Source organism: Amblyomma americanum, chromosome 7 (assembly GCF_052857255.1).
Source record: "Amblyomma americanum isolate KBUSLIRL-KWMA chromosome 7, ASM5285725v1, whole genome shotgun sequence".
In the NCBI taxonomy this organism is placed as follows: Eukaryota; Metazoa; Arthropoda; class Arachnida; order Ixodida; family Ixodidae; genus Amblyomma; species Amblyomma americanum.
Genome location: NC_135503.1, coordinates 30,653,808 through 30,671,269, shown reverse-complemented (window position 1 = coordinate 30,671,269; position 17,462 = coordinate 30,653,808). Strand labels below are relative to the sequence as shown.

At 41.1% G+C, this 17,462-nt stretch overlaps 2 protein-coding genes across 2 annotated transcripts; one reads left to right on the top strand and one right to left on the bottom strand.

The window, feature by feature from the left end:
- Positions 1 to 148: 148 nt before the first annotated feature.
- Positions 149 to 2,029, bottom strand: LOC144098779 (mitochondrial import inner membrane translocase subunit Tim13-B). The gene is made up of 3 exons (XM_077631646.1): positions 1,804 to 2,029; positions 1,494 to 1,562; positions 149 to 876 (listed from the first exon to the last, which is right to left on the bottom strand). Exons 1-3 carry the CDS (start codon positions 1,906 to 1,908, stop codon positions 778 to 780), a joined length of 273 nt encoding a protein of 90 aa, XP_077487772.1. The 5' UTR covers positions 1,909 to 2,029; the 3' UTR covers positions 149 to 777.
- Positions 2,030 to 2,187: 158 nt separating this feature from the next.
- Positions 2,188 to 17,388, top strand: mRpS9 (mitochondrial ribosomal protein S9). The gene is made up of 14 exons (XM_077631642.1): positions 2,188 to 2,321; positions 2,458 to 2,605; positions 4,681 to 4,784; positions 4,866 to 4,928; positions 5,018 to 5,048; positions 5,942 to 6,021; positions 8,832 to 8,920; positions 9,717 to 9,792; positions 10,955 to 11,080; positions 11,944 to 11,986; positions 12,079 to 12,184; positions 12,780 to 12,952; positions 15,322 to 15,400; positions 17,315 to 17,388. The coding sequence occupies exons 1-14, from the start codon at positions 2,226 to 2,228 to the stop codon at positions 17,325 to 17,327; spliced, it is 1,227 nt and encodes a 408-aa protein (XP_077487768.1). The 5' UTR covers positions 2,188 to 2,225; the 3' UTR covers positions 17,328 to 17,388.
- Positions 17,389 to 17,462: the final 74 nt, after the last annotated feature.

The window sequence follows — 17,462 nt, the reverse complement described above, 5'->3', positions numbered from 1 at the left end:
TAAAAATCTGAAATGATCCCCCACTGGATGATAGTTCATGACTGCAAGGACTACAGTGTATAATGGTGCAACCTTCTACCTATTAAACATATTCAGCACAGCCAAAGGAGGACAGTAACATTCTATTTTGTGCAAATAACAAGCGTCATTGTTTTCTTTTCAGCTTCTTTATTGCTCAATGTGTTTCAGTTTCCTGTTAAGGCATTTCGCCACCGAAAATGATTCAAAGCACTGAACATTACGAACGTCCACTGCATACACGAGTTTGTGTTGACATTAGGGTAGCAGCGCTTGGCAGTGCCAGCATTTACAGCTTGGAGAACAAAGCTGTGCAGTCCTTCACAGAAAATCTAGAGTCTGCAGTACTTCACAAAAAATCTAGAGTCTGCTGCTCACATATCATTTAATACCTTTCTGCATGTTGGTGTAAATGCCTGGCACGATTTTTATATGCAAAAGTCACAAAATCAGCTCAGCATAAAACTGCAACAACCATGCGTTGCCAAACTGGCAATAACAAAATCCTCGGCGAGTGCACTGTTGGCCATGGCTTGCACAAGCTGTGCTAATGGCCCGCAATTCAGTCAACAGTTTTAATTACTTCATTAAAATATGACATTTCACTACCACATAGCTATCTACAGTGTCTGTCTGCGTGCATGTATGTACACAGTAGAGGTTGCAATCCTTTGTAACAGAGAGGGGCGTAACTGGTGCAGCATAGAGTTTTCGGCAGTGCATAGACTGCCGCACCTTGAATGTCCCACAATCCAAGTGTCACATTTGTCCCCTTTCTCTTGCAATTCGACTGCCATATGATCTGGACACTATGTTCCAAGAGTCCATGTAACGGTCCATGCACATAGATATACATTTCTGGAAAACAGAAACAGACAGACACTGTTACTAAAATTCCGTGCCTGGGTATTATGAATAATAATACCAGTCCACCAATACTTCAACACAGCAAAACTGAAAAATTATTTTGAAGAAATAAAGGTCACTGGGCAGGCTCTTGCTAATTAACACATTGATCTATCGTTTACCAGTCCCTGAAAGACGGGCGGAACAGCTGGGGCTCCCGATTTAAATGCCTCAGGAACAATTTCGTGTTCCACACCAGCTGCGAGATATACTTCCACCGCATTCCCGATAGGCAGTCAGCACGCTGTAAAAACTCAACTGCACTTGTCTCGAGCGCACAGGAGTGGTGCGCTGCGGAGAAAAAAAAAAAAAAAAAGAGGAAGTCTGACACCAGCTGCCGGTTTCGAAGTATGGCGATCATCTTTTACTTACAATTTCTATATTTCTATCTACGCCGGCACTTCCATGTTGTATCTCATACCCTGCGACAGCAGTCACATTCGTGCGCTGTAAAAACAGGCGCGGTAGTTGGGTGTGCACTATGTTTCATACTCAGTTTGTGCGTGTTCACTGTTTCGTCCCCCGCATCGTCCCTGCCAGCAAAATATGCAGCTTCAACGCGAACGCACCTGTTCAGAATTGTCCAAAGTGGTCCCAGGCTTTGATATACATTTCTTAAAGCACTTTTCCGTCATTTTCTGAAACAAAACAGAGAGGTCGGCGGTTAGCACGAGTCTGTTAAGGTTGACCTCTACAACGAGCACCATACACGTGCACGCGTGTAGCGGTTCATGGAAAGTTGACAGTCAATAATTTATACCCGCAAGTCGCAAAACTACATGTAAACGACTACTAAAAAAGCCCTGCAGACTTGCGCCAAATAATCTTTGCTTCTGTCACACACAACCGCCGGCAGAGGCGAGCAAGAGAAATCGTCACCTGCAATAACTCCTGAGCATTGGCCACGGCGATTTGCTGCTTAACTTGGTCCATCAACTCTTCTTTCTGAGCTCCGGTGAGCTTTCCAGCCGAGAGGCTATCCATTCTTGGTGCGGTTGTCGCGGCAGGACCGAGAAAATATTCGGTAAAGTGCTAAATATGCATTCGCGGTGGTTACCCACGTGAAAAAGTTACCCGGCTGCGTACGACGATAACAATAAAAAATAAAGCACAAAAAAAGACAAGCCAATCCGTAATGTCCGAATACCACGGGAAATCCACTGTTCAAAACGCAATTGACGTAACAACGAAATTTTAAATGGTTTGAATAAAATTGCTTTACAATTATATTAGCGCATGTGTTTTGGTTACTACACTACGGCGCGCCTAAATCAGTTGTGGACTCATGCGCGGGGACAAGCATGGAAGCTGTAAAGAAGTCTGCAAAAACGCTCCAATTCATTTCGAAGTTTAACAGTCGGTGCAGCTTTGTGTCACGATCAGCACCTTTATCACAGGTAACCTCTAATAACTGTGAAAGGTCACCTCGTAATTTTTCAAATTATTGCAGCATATACAGAAGCTAAACTGCCCATTTCACTCGTGATCTGAGTATGTTCCGTGCGATCAGTGATTAAATTATAAACTTTTCAGGTTCGCCTCTGTACAACTTCAGCTTCGCAAGGAAAGGCGACGAGCAATGAGAGCCCGGACATTCTCCAGCTCCATTTGCGAGCGGAATCTAAAGTGCAGAAAATCGGCAAGGCCATGAAAGCATACCTGGAGCGGGCGAGAGCATACGGTATTATCGCTCGTTCATGTTCAGAAACTAGTTAAACAAGACATGATCCAGTGAGGCTAGCCTAGCAGTGCTGCTCTAAGAGATAGTGGGCATTAAACTGGATGTCATAGGGCTTAGTGAGGGTGGGTTTAGCCATGGTTATCGTGGTATAGCCGACAGTGAAGAGCTAGGTGTTGGATTCTTAATCAATAAGAATATAGCTGACAACATTAAGGAATTTTACAGCGTAATGAGAAGGTGGCAGCTATTGTAATTATGGTAATAAGAAGTACAAATTTTTTTGCACATGCTTACACATCTACATTGTCATATGCGCCCTAAGTAAGACAAGGAAGGCAATGTCATTACCAAAATGGACAAGATAGTTCAAGTAGCCAAAAATTCTATCTAGATCTCTGTAGTAGCCAGAATAATCAGGATTCTAGTGACCAAGCCAATAATGTGGAGGAATTGGACATCCCACAGGTAACGAATGCGGAAGTAAAAAAAAGCTTCGCAGGCAATGCCTAGGTGGAAAGTGGCAGATGAGGATCGGGTAACTGCAGGTTTCGTAAATGACGGTGGGGACATTGGGCCAGAAAAACATGCCACTTTCTATATACACTGCCTCACGATGTCGAGGGCACCGGAATCTTGGAAGGAGGCTTACATCATCTTAATCCATAAGAAAGGGGATATCAAAGACGAAAAATGACATGCCCATCAACTTACTGTCCGTTGTTTACAAAGTAGTTACTGAGGTGATTGCTAATTGAATTAGGTCAACCTTAGACTTAAGGCAACCAGAGCACAAGGCTGGCTTTTGGAAAGGCTACTCAACAGCAGACCATATTGACGCCATCAATCCTGTGATAGCAAAATGCGCAGAACGTGACCAAGCTCTATATTTAGCCTTCATAGATGACGAGAAAGCATTTGACCCAGTCTAAACCTCAGAAATCATGCAGACATTGCATAACCAAGGTGTAGAAGAGGCATCTATGGTTCTATTTACTTTGCGTTTACAGGAGGTATTCAAGAACTATATTGGGAAGAGTTAGCGATAAATGTTAATGGAGAGCACCTTATTAATCACTGTTTGCTGAAGATATTGCCTTGCTAAGTAACTCGGGAGTCAAATTGCAAGGCATGCTCAAATGATGCAAGGCAGAACGATGAGTCTAAAAGTTAATATGAAGAAATATAAAGTAATGTTCAACAGTCTCAGAGGGGAACTGCACTTTTTTTTAGGATAGGCAGCAAAGCACTGGAAATGGCAAGGGAGTACGTTTACTTAGGGTTAGCTGTAGCCACAGATCCAGACTATGAGAGTAAAATAATCATGGGAATAAGAATGGGGTGGAGTGCATTTAGCAGGCACTCTCAGGTCATGAACAGCAGTTTGCTAATATTCCTGAAGAGGAAAGTATATAACAGCTGTATCTTACCGGTACTCACCTACGGGGCAGAAATGTGGAGGCCTACGAAAACAGTTCAACTTAAGTTGAGGACAGTGCAGCAGGCTATGGAAAGGGAAATCATTGGTGTAACATTAATAGACCAAAAGAGAGCAGACTGGGTCAAGGAACAAACGCGAGTTAGTGACATCCTAGTAGAAATCAAGAGGAAATGGGCATGGGCAGGGCATGTATTGCGAAGGCAAGATAATCAATGGTCATTGAGGGTAAAGGATTGGATTCCAAGAGAAATCAAGCGCAGCAGGCGGCAACAAAAGGTTAGGTGGGTGGATGAGGTTAGGAAGTTTTTTGGGGATAACATAGCCACAACTCAACAGAATGGAAAGTTGGGCTAGTTGGACGTTGTTCATGATGAATAAGTGGGCACAAACATTGTGAAATTGGCATCTGTCGTGTGGTCTTCTTTCTGTGTCTTTGTAACGTTTGCACCCACTTATTCATCATGATGGCCACAGCTGGCACAGGACAGGATTAATTGGAGAGGAAAGGTCTTTCAGCAGACGTAGCTAGACTGCTGCTGATGATGATTTAATACAAGTGATGTTGACTTGACCAAAGCGTCGGTTCCCATTAACCGGAAATTCGAATTAACAAGATTTCACCGTATATTATTTGCAGAGGAGTTCATAAAAAAGGAGCAGTATGAATTCGACATTGGGAAACGGCACCTTGCAAACATGATGGGTGTTGATGTCGACAACATGACACAAGATGACGTTGACGTGAGTTGCATATTTGCATTGCTGTCTGATACACAAGTTTTGGTGACTCATATTAACCTCATGAAATTTTTCTACCTTCAGCGAGCCATTCAGTATCTGATGCCCTCAGGGCTACACGAGCCCAAGGCACGACCTATCATGAAGGTATATGTGCATGCTTGTGTGACTCAGTTATGCGCGTACGTGTGAGGTTTAAGTTTTTGCACTGAACAAAATGAACACATTTCTTCTAGCCCCCTGAAGATGTATTTCCTAGGGAGAAAGGTAAGTTTAAAGTTTTCACATCATGTTTTTAAGATTAGCATTGTAAAAGTTTTCATAGTTATTGAAGAGATTAGCGGTTGTTTCTCCTTTTAAGTGTGCGTTTGTTGCAACGATGAAGTGGGTGGCCTCTTGTGACAAAAGCACAAATTGCTTAAATTTCCAGTGCTGTTCAAGTAAACGAAGAAGGATGGACAGTTGGACAAGTTGGTATCGGTTCATATTGGAAGGTACAGCGCTTGTCTGTGTTCTTTATCTGTCTCTTCGTGCATCTTTTTTTTGTGCTGTACCTTCCAATATGAACTGTTCAAGTAATACCAGTAATTGTTTAAATGGATAAGTGATGGGAAATGCCCAACACAGAAATTTTCAAGATGATAGCCTGTGCGCAGTGTAGCATACTTGTATGGATACGAATTAAATTTTACAAGTGGTTCTATTTGGTGGGAGAAATTTGTGCCAAGTGAAAATTTCTCCCACCAAACAGAACCACTCGTAAAATTGTATATAGAGCCACTTGTAAGTATGGCTGGTGAGCACACATTCATAAGTGCAATCTCGGCTTTGATGACCATTTTTCTGTGAACGCTCATGCACTGAAATTTCGATTTATGTTGAAAAATTTCAGGAGGTCTTAAGTTAGTTCACGGCCCTCCACAGCAGTGGATCTTGTTGCCCACAGGCGTGGTTGCTTTGACATTGAAAAACCTGTTAACCAAACTTTAAGTGTATCTTTGCGGTTATCCCTTGCATTCATAATTGTCCAATTTGTTTTGTAATCTGCAACATGTTATTACTGCTTAGCAAGATTAGTGTTAACTGTATTGTCTTTTTAACCTGTTATGTGCCTTTACGCTGTGTTTGTGTGCTGCTGAAATAACCCTGTTTGAATGCAGCTGCGCAGTTCGACTATACAGGAAGGCCATTCCACTACCTGTTCTACACAACAAAGCCTCATTACTACGAAGTCCTACACGTGAGAACCACAATCAGTTTTACAATCTTGTTCTCAGGGATGCCCATGAATGAGCATGCACTGACTCTGGTGAACAGCATCTGCTTGTGAAGTAAAACTTCTCAAGGCTGTTCGGACTTTTCGGTTTGAGCGAATCTGTCCAAGTTACGTTACTAGCACTATGCCTTCGTGTTTCCTTTATACTGACCTCACTGCATAATAAAACTTATGACCAGTTTTCGAAGTATTTTGATGGGCTTTCTTTGCATGTATTTGCTTGCCGAGTATGTCATGCGCTGTTCATTATCTTCTTTTGTTAGAATAGTTGTACTGCTTTGAGTTAACGAATATAAGCAGCTTTTATACTGTGGTGTAGCTTAGCTTTCTGATATTCCCCTTGCTCATTTTTTAAGGCACAACAAAATACTTTGTTCGCTTTGATAATTTATGACCAGATCTTTTACACTGTGCAGGAGTCCTGCAGAACAGGCTTGAAAACACTGAGGGATACTGAGAAAAAAATGAACTTGGCTTTTGTCAAGAGATTAGCATGTTTCAGTCACAAAGAGATTAGTCTAACTTAAAATGAAGCTTTTATAAGCTAGAAAATACCAAGAAATGAGATACAGGTGTTGCCACCACTGGCTGATTTTGCGGTGTATTGACACAGACCTTTGCATGCGGAACCTAAGGGCTTGGCTACTCTGCCATTCAATTCCAAACGGTGATCGCCAAGTCCTTTTCGCATTTTGGTCCAGAGAGAAAACAACTTTATTACGGCACAGCACGTTTCAAGTATCCTTTTAAATGCAATTTTCTAGCGGTAAATTTTTAAATTAAATTTTCTCGCCCGCTGGAAAAAAGTGTCCAGAAAGAGCTGTAGAATTGATTTTCACTGGGAATAAAAATTGGATGAAGTAGTCCTCAGTGTCCCTTTAAGGTTGTTTATTGTACAGAAGCTCTTTAAATGCCCCCCCTTTTTTTTGTTAAAAGGCAATGCAGGTAGTAATTTTTAAACACAAGAAGTAAAGAAATAATGATAAAAAAAAGGCTCCTAAAATGTTTCATGCAAGCATGTATTGATTCAGGCATTCCTGCAGATTTGTGCTGAATGCCTGTGCACTAGAACAACACAGGAAGAGCAGGGCCAAAGCAGCAACCATGTTAGAAGCAGAACTGCGATGGCGGACCCATGGAGTTTCTAAAAGTTACTCTAAGGGGGAAAGAGGTGCTGCCGTCATTCATCCATTGGGGGTATATGCAGGAATGCCGGGAAATCCACTCTTCGTATTTGGCTTGGCTAGTGTTTTGGAAAAAAATGCGGATTCAGTCGTAATGTCATAGTTTTCATATGGCTGCAATTCCAAACGTTCACTTGTGCTTAATTTTTTAAAAAACATATGAAATGCAATATTAAATTAATTTTATCTGTGCACATTGGAGAGCATCACGACATAGATACAGCTCTGCAACCGTGCTCAGAATCCGTGTTTTTTACCTGACGTTAGCCAAGCCAGTTATGAAATGTCCGTTTCCCAGCACTCGCACAGTGGATGAAGTGCTGTTTAAGAAACTTGCATCGTTGGCGGTAATTCTGAGAAACTATATGTGTGGGTCAAGTACTAGGCTGCCTTCGAATCCTTCCAAAATTGCAATATTTGCATGTCAGTAGAGTAAATTGCTAGGCTAGTTGGTTTATAATGCGCAATGGTGGAACCAGCGAAATGGGCGCAGGACAAGAGGAAGTAGGCAGTGTTGTGTGTGTGCCTACTTCCTCTTGTCCTGTGTCCATTTCGCTGGTTCCACCATTGTGCATTTGCATGTCAAGATGCTATTTTTTATTAGGAACAAGGACATATGGGCAGGTTGTGTTGGTGGTGTAACTGAGCATAGCTGTGCGAATAAACAGGGACACAAGAAGACAAATAGACAGTACAAGCACTCAGAATGTTAGAAAAAAGGAGGATAGAGATGAGGCCAATGTACAAGAAGTGTATGGTGGGAACAACTGCGTCTGGGCAAGTCGGTGTGACAACATAACTGCGTACATGTTGGCCGGACGACCCTGTTATTAAGTAGGTGTGAATACGAGTACTTTGCTAGTAAATGCCACTGATTTTATGCAGCCTACACATATGTTATCTTTTTTTTTTTGTCATGTGTTCAGCGGTACATATTTGGTGCCTTACAGTTAAAATTTTATTTTAAAAACATTACCTCATCTGTTCATCTTCTTGGATCTCTGCTTTCTCTGATTTGGCTACATTCAGTTATGTTCTGTAATACCAAAATGCCTTTTTCACGTCGATACCATACAGGCTGTTAGTAGACGAGCTGCAAAGTTTTTTATTACTGAAAGTGGTTCTCTTAGATAAGCATGTGATTGGAGAGGCCATTGCTATCTTTTGGTTGGGGTTTTCCAATTACTCGTCCTTAGTGCAACCAAGTCTTCCCTGCAGTTATATTATTCATCCTGAACAACTGGCAGCACCAGAGAGTAAAAATGGTGGATTGGACTTTGCACCTGTATCCAAAGCCAGCCTTGTCTGGGCAAATCTCATAGTGTTCTTTGGAAAGCTGGCTAGTGATTCTTCATGGTTTTCTTATCTTGTTGAGCTGTGGCAAAAAATTTTTAAACGCTTGGAGGCAGTTGTTTTGGTGGCCCCTTAGAGTAATGGAGTGGATTTCAAGGGACAGTCAGTGTAGTAATGGGGGTGCAGACAGTCAGGTGGGCAGATGAGGTTAAGAAGTTTGCAGGGATGGGATAGCTGCATCATTGTCATGGTGATGGTTATGGTCATGATTAGGATGATGAATGCACTTTTTTACAGGATGCAGTCAGCCATTTGGCAGAGTTGAATCGCCTGGAAACTCGGATGATCCACAAGGGAGTGGCAGAACCGCCAGCTGAACAGAAGTTGTAAGCCTTCTGCATGTGGAAGTTGTGCCTGATAAAATTTGAAGTGCACTAATGACCACAGGAAGCAATAACAGAGGTCAAAGAAAAACAAACAAAAGTAGGGGTAAATATAATAAAGGAGAAACTAAATACTTTACTGTGGGTTTTTGTTTTCTCACTGCTTGCTGCGTTCTGTTGGTTTGTAGGGTTTGTTGTCTATTTAGGAGTCAGGCAAGACTGCTTGGTCTTCCACTGTGGAATTTAACGTGTGTGCTCTTGAAAATAATAGTCAGCTCTTAATAATTTGAACTTAAAGCGAATGGAAAATTTGTTCATATTATGCGAATTGTATTAAAAATACACTATGTGTTGATGGGACCAAAACATTGTTTTAAGTGAGTTCAAATGATTGAGTTCATATAGTCGTCATCATCATAATCAGCCTGACTACATCCATTGCAGGACAAATGCTTCTCCGATATTTCTCCAGTTAACCATGTCCTTGCATAGTATGCGTTACATAATAAACTTGTCTAGCAAAAAAAGGGGGTAACTTCAGCAGTGCATTTTACAGTGCTTTTTTCACTAGACGAGTTTTTTCTTTAATGCATACTATGTAATGGACTATGGTTGATTTGAACGTATTTAATTGAATCTTCCCTGTTTGCTGTCCCATTATGCTCATTTCTTGCTTTTTTTTCGCTTGTTACATTCTTTGCCATCCAAGGATGTGGTTTAATTTTAGAACAGTCGGCTGAGGTGGAAAGTTTCTTGCTAGTAATTGCCGCTTTCCTCGCGTGAATTTTGTTTCTTTTAGGAGCGTTCAAGACAGTATGTGGCTTCCCAAGAAGGAGCTAGAAGTACTGCTTGTTGAGATTTTGAATGACCAGCAGGTGACTCTCTTTCATTGTTCAACTTTCTCTAGCTGGTATTCCTTGCCTCAAACTTAGACTGTCTTCGACATCGCCTGGGCTATGATATCACCTTCACTTGCAGATTGATTATCCAAACAAGGGAAAGTGCTGAAATTTTCAGATTTCATTCAGGAGCTAACTTCATTTGACTAATTCCTGTCACAAGAACTCGATATGTAAACATATCAGCACATTTTAAGTGTTTTAAAGCACTTATCTTCTAAAATAAAACACACACTGATTGGAGCTACACCAAACCTACCATAAAACGCAGAGGCGTCCATCTTAAAACCTATTTATTCTCGTCGTTCATTTCACATGCCTGGCCTAAAATGGTTCCTTGGACAATTTTGCACATTTTGTCACTTTGTTATAATATGCACACATACGCACACTGCACTGTATACTAATGTGTATGCAGTGCATGAAGGGGATAATTCTCCTCTTTTAAGGCATCAAGAAGCACTAACTGTAGAAATCGTTACATTATAAAACTATTTTGCATCTAGAAAGAAGGTGGATCTTGAATTGTTTCTTTTTCCATGAATGCTGTTAGGCACAACATCTGTTTGATGAAGTGTGAAGTTTGATGAAGTGTGCGGTGCCGCGTTTTTCAATGTCTTCATTGCGCTTTACTATGGACGAAATCAGTTTTACTGAAGAGCTTGCACTTAGCTGCTTTATTAACTCGCTGGTCAGTTTTATCATGCTTTAAGTGCAAATTACATGAACATCTCATTTTCGCAAGAGATTCTCGGTGTGCGCAAGCTTTATTTACTTGATAGCTGCAGTTCAATTTGTAAGTGCGGTTGTATATCAGATATTGCATTGTTGACAGTGCTCACTGATGCAGCTTTGTATTATTCAGAAGCTAAATAGCCTGGAGCTGAGAACAAGGGCTAGCATGCATAGACAGGCATAGGTGCTAGAATATGCACACGTGGTGCCTCTGTTGAGCTCTCATCACGTGTTTTGTGTGCCTAAACTTGTGAACTATGCACACTGTCTAATATACACGCTACTTTTGTGAGGCTTACGTGCATTCATGTAGATTGTGATGTTTCCACTTGTTTTGCAACTGCCTTGTTTTATCTCTTCTGTTTTACTTATTTCTTCTCTTTTTCTTTTTTTTAATTCATAGTATGAATACCTTACCAAGACTCTAGACCGTTTGGTGGCACACCCGTACTCATCACATGCGAAGGAATTCATTATGAGCTACAGAAAACCAAAGATGGCTGCAGTTATTCAACAGGAGATACCGCCGGTATGCTTAATTTCTGCAATCAAACGAGCTTTAGATGTTAGGCATGAAATACTCATAAGGGAAATTCTCAGGGTTTTTTTTTTTTTAAATGGTATTGAAGCAAAACTTGATAAGAAATTCGATGTCTGGCTGCCCCTAGAGCCGTTAAAGTCTTGTTAGAGAATGATCAAACTGGTGATATTATACCATCGGCCAGTGGAGTAGAATGTTGATGTGCTAGATGGCTGAGTCTTGAATTAGCATGCCTATGGAGTATGGCAGGGATGCCAGATGTAACTGGCTTGAGCTCGTTCTTGTAGTGCAACATTGTGCTGATATGCATAGTGCACAGACTTCTTTGTGCACTGATAGTTGGACTTACTGCAAAGATTTCATATGTACATAGTTTTCAGATTAATGGAAAGACTGGCTCTTGAAGCAGGAAAATATGCGGGCATTGTACAAGCTGATCTTGTCAAGCCAGAGCTCAGCTTTTGGTTGTTTTTTTATTCTCTTGCAGTTCATGAGTGTATCAGCATTACTTTGAGGGATTATGTTGGAAGCAAAGGAAAACAAAAAAATTAAATGTAGTTTTGCAGAACAGTTGTTTACTTTTGACATTTTGGGTCATTGATCACGAACGAAAGCTGTTGCTAAAGCTTGAGAATCTTAAATATTTTTCATCTTCGTTTAGCTGCTCCAAACGAGCCTTGCTGCAGGTGTACTTGGATTACATTATTTATGATAACTTAGGAACATGAACTGCAGGTGGATAAATATACAGAATAAAAGATGATAGTGGTGTTTGTCAGCATATACTCATGCAGCCTATTAATGCCGCATCTTTTCTTTTTTTGCCTCTTCTTGCTTGAAACAATGCACAGCTGCAGTATGATGAAACCGGAAGGCCGTATGCCAAAGCCGAAGGTACGCCTAACGCTGTTTCTATTTTTGCGTGCAGAAGCTTTGTTTCTAATGTACTATAGTTAGTTAGCTTTTGGGTCTGCTTTTTCTTTCAGGTGCTCGGAAGCATGTGAGGGCTGCAGTGACAGTCTGGGGCAACGGCACGGGCAAAGTGAACATCAACGGTCATGGCATTGAGTACTTTGAAGAAGTTCGAGACAGGTTTGTATGTAATTTTGGATGCAGGCATTTGCTATTCATTTATATCACTGTGTTCTGATGCACCTGATGTTATGTTCAAAAGCAGGACATTAGTAGTGTAGCAGGTCCTCTGGCTAGAGGTTCTTCTGTATGAGATCCAGGGCATTCAGCACAAAATTTTTTTATGATAGTAACTGCACTTGCCTTCGTACAGATGTCTTTGCTGTTTGGAAAGCCTTGCCTCCTATGTGACTTTACTTATCAAAAGGTCACTTAGGTAAGTGCTAGTGATACGCATAGCTTCAGGTTTGTGAGAAGTGCTTTGGCGAGCATAGTGCTGTGCAGGCAAAAAGTGTGCACTGAAAGGCGGTTTTTTGCTTTATGAGGTCTGCCAATTCAAAGCCACTGATTTAGTTTTGTTGAATTGAAGCTAACCAAAGTTGCATACTTGGTACCATTTACCGAAAAGTTTTGTTTTGCTGAGTTTTGGTTATCCAAAGTCTGCTGTGTATTGCTAGTGCCATGTGTTAAAATTGACTTGACAAATTCCTGCTTGTGCACATTTTTGGCGTTTTTCAACGTTCCTTTGCTTATTCGCTTTTGTGAACCTTCGTAGGGAGCAGATAATGTTTCCCCTGCAGTTTACGGGACTTCTCATGAAGGTTGACATTGAGGCCACACTCAACGAAGCTGAGGGGTCAACCGTTCGTGCGAATGCCATTCGTCACGGACTGGCTTTAGCCCTACGTAGCTTTGTCTCTGAAGAAGAGGTGGAGAGAATGAGGCTTGGTAAGGCATTAAATGGCTTCTTCACGTGTTATATTGGGATGGGCCGTACTGTATTGCATTCATTTATTTATTTACTTTAAGTTGAATACAAAAACATTTGCAGAAACTGTTTAGCCAATAGCCGCAGCTATATAGGCCCATTGTACGCGTTCATTACTTTAGCAACAAAATAAACGTAAGCTCGATTATACAGAGCATAGAGTGACGCTTTATCAACCTTTCATTATCACTCAGTCAGAACACAGTTGGTGAATGAAGAATTTTCTCAAGATGTCACCTTTAGCAACCCCTCTAACAGGCTTGTCTTGCCTTTATAGCATGATTACGCAAGCATAGGGCTTGCACAATGCTTCTTCTTTATTATATGGTTGCTTGATTATTTCCTACAATTTTTCAGAAAGAAATGAAAGGGAGGAAGTAACCCCCTCGTTTGTGGCGATAATTACCTGCATGCCATGTAATTTTTAAGGACCCTCTGTCAACTTTATCGAGAGTACATATGGGGTTGTTAATACTAGCTGTGGCAGGGCAGTGGCATTTGTTTGCAGTGCTTCACAGCTGGTAACACACTACCATGCATCTAGTGCTTGGCCCAATTGCTTTTACTCGCCACACATAGTAGTGCTGAGGACAGGGCCCTCTTATTCTCACGAAATGTTGAAAGCATCTTTGAACAGAAAGGACCAGGATGAGCAAGAACAGACACACACAGTGCTGCTTGTCCTGGTCCTTTTATGCTGTTCAAAGATGCTAAACATACACCAACTCGCCCAACAGCTGGTTCTGCAAATGTTGAAATGGTGCTGTCCAAGCTGTAGGGCCTGCTCTCCAGAAGTTTTGTTGTTTAACAATTGATCTGCCACTTTCATTGCTTTGCCTTTAGTTAGTCATTTGGGGAGTGATGTGCGTCTTTGTACCTTTCTTTGGAAACTCATTAGGAAAGAAAACTAACCATGTTGGCACTGGCTACACGTGGAAGCTGTGTTTTTATTCTGAGTAAGGGCAAGCAGCGTTTTTTATTTTTCATTCTGTCAGAGTGCATATTAGTTTACATGTCTTCACGTTTTTTCTACGGTGCGTGTCATGCTTGGAGGGAACTTAAGAAATTGTTAAACTGGCTCTTAACATAGAGAAAAGCAGTTTTTCTCCGTGAAGCTGGAGCGCTGCTTCCGGCTTCTCCTCTCAAGCTTTCTGCACATTTTTTTTTTGTCTTCACAGTGAAGCCTACTTTTGTTGAGTTAAGGTCCGCTTTAACCATTTCTCTGGTTCCCTTAAGTGTGACACATACTGTACATTTCTCAGTCAACAGATAATCTCTGCACTCAGTGTCGGTTAGAAATGATAGTTAAATAGCAGCACTGAGATTTTTTTAGAGGTTACCACATTGTGATGAAACTTATACTGTGGATTTTTCTCTCATTCTTGGTTATTTCCACCAAGTCTGGCAGCCATGCAACATTTCAATTTGCCAAATCGATTTTAAAATTTTCCGTTTCTGTGGCCTCAGTTCAAATAATTTCTGGTGGCAACACTGCATATTTGACGTCAGAGACATTCCCCATACATTAATACCTGCTACCCGCTTCACTAACAGAATTTAGAGGTTTGTATTAGGTCATCTCAGGCATTTAATGAAAGGAGTCGCCGTGTTCAATCACTACTTTAGCCATTAAATGCGCATACGAGTGTTTTTCTGGTAATGTGTGTAACGCCATTACTGCATCACGTGAAATGTCGTCCCTGGCCACAGACTAAGTTTCTGTTTTGGTTTGCTGCTTTAAAATGGTCGCACTTGGTATTCTGTGGCTGATAGAGGAGATATTAAAGAATGTGCTGTGTCTGCCAACTGAAAATGTTCAAAGGTACCCCCAGAGTTACCTTTCAAGATGAAACAGCCATTTATTTTGCGGAGTTTTAGAAGATGGCCAAGATAGACATGGTGACATCTGGCAAGTACAGTTCTTACTTAGAGCAGCCACCAGTGTTGCAGAGCAGCAGCCCCTTCTTAGAGCAGTTGTTGTCGTTGTACAGCGGCTGCTTTTTGACAGCATATCTAAATCAGATTAAAAAGCCTGCTGTAAGAAACTAAGGAGGAGAGCTTACTTTCTACTGTGCCTGGGACTGCTACATGTTGTGTAAGACAGAGTGTAATTTAGCTGAGGTGTTCTCAGCAGTGCTGCTTACCCACCCCAGGTGTATTTATCTACCATGGTCAGAAAGGTGGTTCTGGGCACCACTTCGGTGGGCTGTTTGAGTGTGCTTCAGTGTGTTTTGTGCAGAGGCATCTTTTTTCTTAAAGTGTGAGGGGTCTTCCTTCTGAAAAAAAAAGCATGTGCAGCCTGAGTCTGGTCCTCCACTTCACTTTGCAGCCGGGCTGCTTACAAGGGACCCACGTCACAGGGAGCGCAAGAAGCCAGGGCAGGAAGGTGCTCGTCGCAAGTACACCTGGTAAGATTTTTATTTATTTTATTTGTTTTAACATACTGCAGCATCAAGTCAGGCTGTGTCAGGAGGTGATAAAGCAATGCACAAACACAGTCGCACCAATCAGCATCATATGGCTCACTATGAAACCTCTAGAAAACATAAAGTAACAGCATGCCAACTAAAAATTGTAGGATCTAAAAATAATCTTTCTAAGGCAGAGCACGAGTAGTGATAGGAAGGAAGTTCCAAATTTCTATTGTGTGTAAAAGAGAACTGTATTCAAACAAGTTGTTACTAGGATTAAAAGGTGAAATGTTTAGTTGGTGGTAGCTTCTTAATGCTGATGGCTTAGCAAACTTTTAGTTGCCAACTGACTCAAATTGCGGAGAGTTAATTAACATGTGCAAGGCCTTTTAAAACTTTCATTGCAAAGACGTAAGAAAAGTGAAGTGCGCACTACATCAGACAGATAAGAAGGAGGCAAAAAATCTGTTGTATTGGTGAAATATAAAATGGACAGCTATTTTTTGAACGAAGTTCGATTTGTTTACATCCTCAAGCATATCGGGGTTTCAAATGACACAGCCATAGGGTCGGATTGTGCAGATCATGGTTTTGTACATAAGCAACTTGATGTTTTATGGAGCAACACGTAAAGTGTGGCGCAAGTATCTCAGTCTTTAGAGAGCTTTGCCATGAGTCGCTCAACTACTCCTTGTCAGGCCTGTCTATGTACCTGGCATTGTTGTGGTCGTACTAAGCTTTAAAGGGGTGTGGACACCAAATTTTGGTTGCCTCCTTTTTTTTGGAATCATGCTTAAGACATTAGTACCATGAAGAATTTGTCAATGCCTGGTAAATAGCTTATAATTCAATTTATTCTTGCATGTTGTTTTGTTTTTGGTTTGTAGGGTCAAATGGTGAATACGGCGATTTCAGGCCACATGAGGCATTGAGAAACTGTGATGCTATTACTGCTCCGTTGTTTTTTATATCTTAAAGGGGCACTGAGGACAAATGGAAGGTGGCCTGCATTGGCGGGGTACTGCATTCTAATCATAAAAAGACCACTATCATCTAAAACAGAGCTTTTATAAATTGAAAAACCAAAAAAGAATGTACAGCTGTCACCATCACTAGCTGATTTTTATGCCGATTTTTGGGCACAGATTCTGGATGCTATGCTACACTGCCATTCACTTAAAGACAGTGGCAACCCATCTTTTACGGTAACAACATCATGTGTTTAAATCTGCTGGCAGGCAAATTTTTAAATGCAATTTTTTCGCCGATAAATGCATCGTTTGCTGCCGGACAAACATCAAAATAGCCATAAAGAAACAGAATTAAATTTTACTGCGAAGAGTAATTTGATGGAGTTGTCCTGCAATGCCTCTTTAAGTCAGCCTGCTCCAAAAGCCTGAATGACAACAAATGAAGCAGCTGCTCTAATATTGCTGTTTTTGTGTGCTCCATGTGACGGGAAGTCGGCTTTGATGTCGAAGCTGCCATTCAGCTGTTGGAAACGTTATGAGGGAAGAAATCCATTTATAAGGCTTTTACCAGGCATAGGCAAATTCCACATGGTGATCCATGTGTCTTGAACATGTCTGTGGGCTTGTTGATCAGAAGGCTAAGTTACAGTGTGCCAGGCTGTAATTGTTAGGGCTAGTATATGGTGTGCTTCAAGGTTGTAGTTCAAGTTTGTATCATGCTAAGCTAAAATAAAAATGAATAAAACGAGCTTAAGCTACTGCGTAAGAAACGTCTTTGGCAAGATTAACTTTTATGGAAGACGTGATCGGTAAAATGGCTGTGGGTAAAGCTAGATTTGATAGAGTAATCTGAATTGCTAAGCTTTTTAAAACTGCATTTACAATTTCTATGACACATATTCTTGCACGGTGTGCATAATGTTTTCTTTTACCATTACAGGCTCAAGCGGTAGCGTGATTGAAGAAGACATCAGATTGGCAATAGTGATATAATAAATGTTCAAAGGTTACTGACCTTGGTACGTGATATTTTTTGCTTTGCACTGGAGTTTTGATTTTTTTTTCACAACCGGAAACTAGAATTTCGA

Bases quoted from the DNA above. Each gene is read 5' to 3' on its own strand.
- mRpS9 (XM_077631642.1), top strand. From the start codon at position 2,226: ATGGAAGCTGTAAAGAAGTCTGCAAAAACGCTCCAATTCATTTCGAAG. The intron at 8,921-9,716 runs GTAAGCCTTCTG...TGTTTCTTTTAG, and splicing joins CCGCCAGCTGAACAGAAGTT to GAGCGTTCAAGACAGTATGT. The intron at 11,081-11,943 runs GTATGCTTAATT...AACAATGCACAG, and splicing joins TTCAACAGGAGATACCGCCG to CTGCAGTATGATGAAACCGG.
- LOC144098779 (XM_077631646.1), bottom strand. From the start codon at position 1,908: ATGGATAGCCTCTCGGCTGGAAAGCTCACCGGAGCTCAGAAAGAAGAG. The intron at 1,563-1,803 runs GTGACGATTTCT...GTTTTGTTTCAG, and splicing joins ATGCTCAGGAGTTATTGCAG to AAAATGACGGAAAAGTGCTT. The intron at 877-1,493 runs GTGCGTTCGCGT...TCTGTTTTCCAG, and splicing joins CTTTGGACAATTCTGAACAG to AAATGTATATCTATGTGCAT.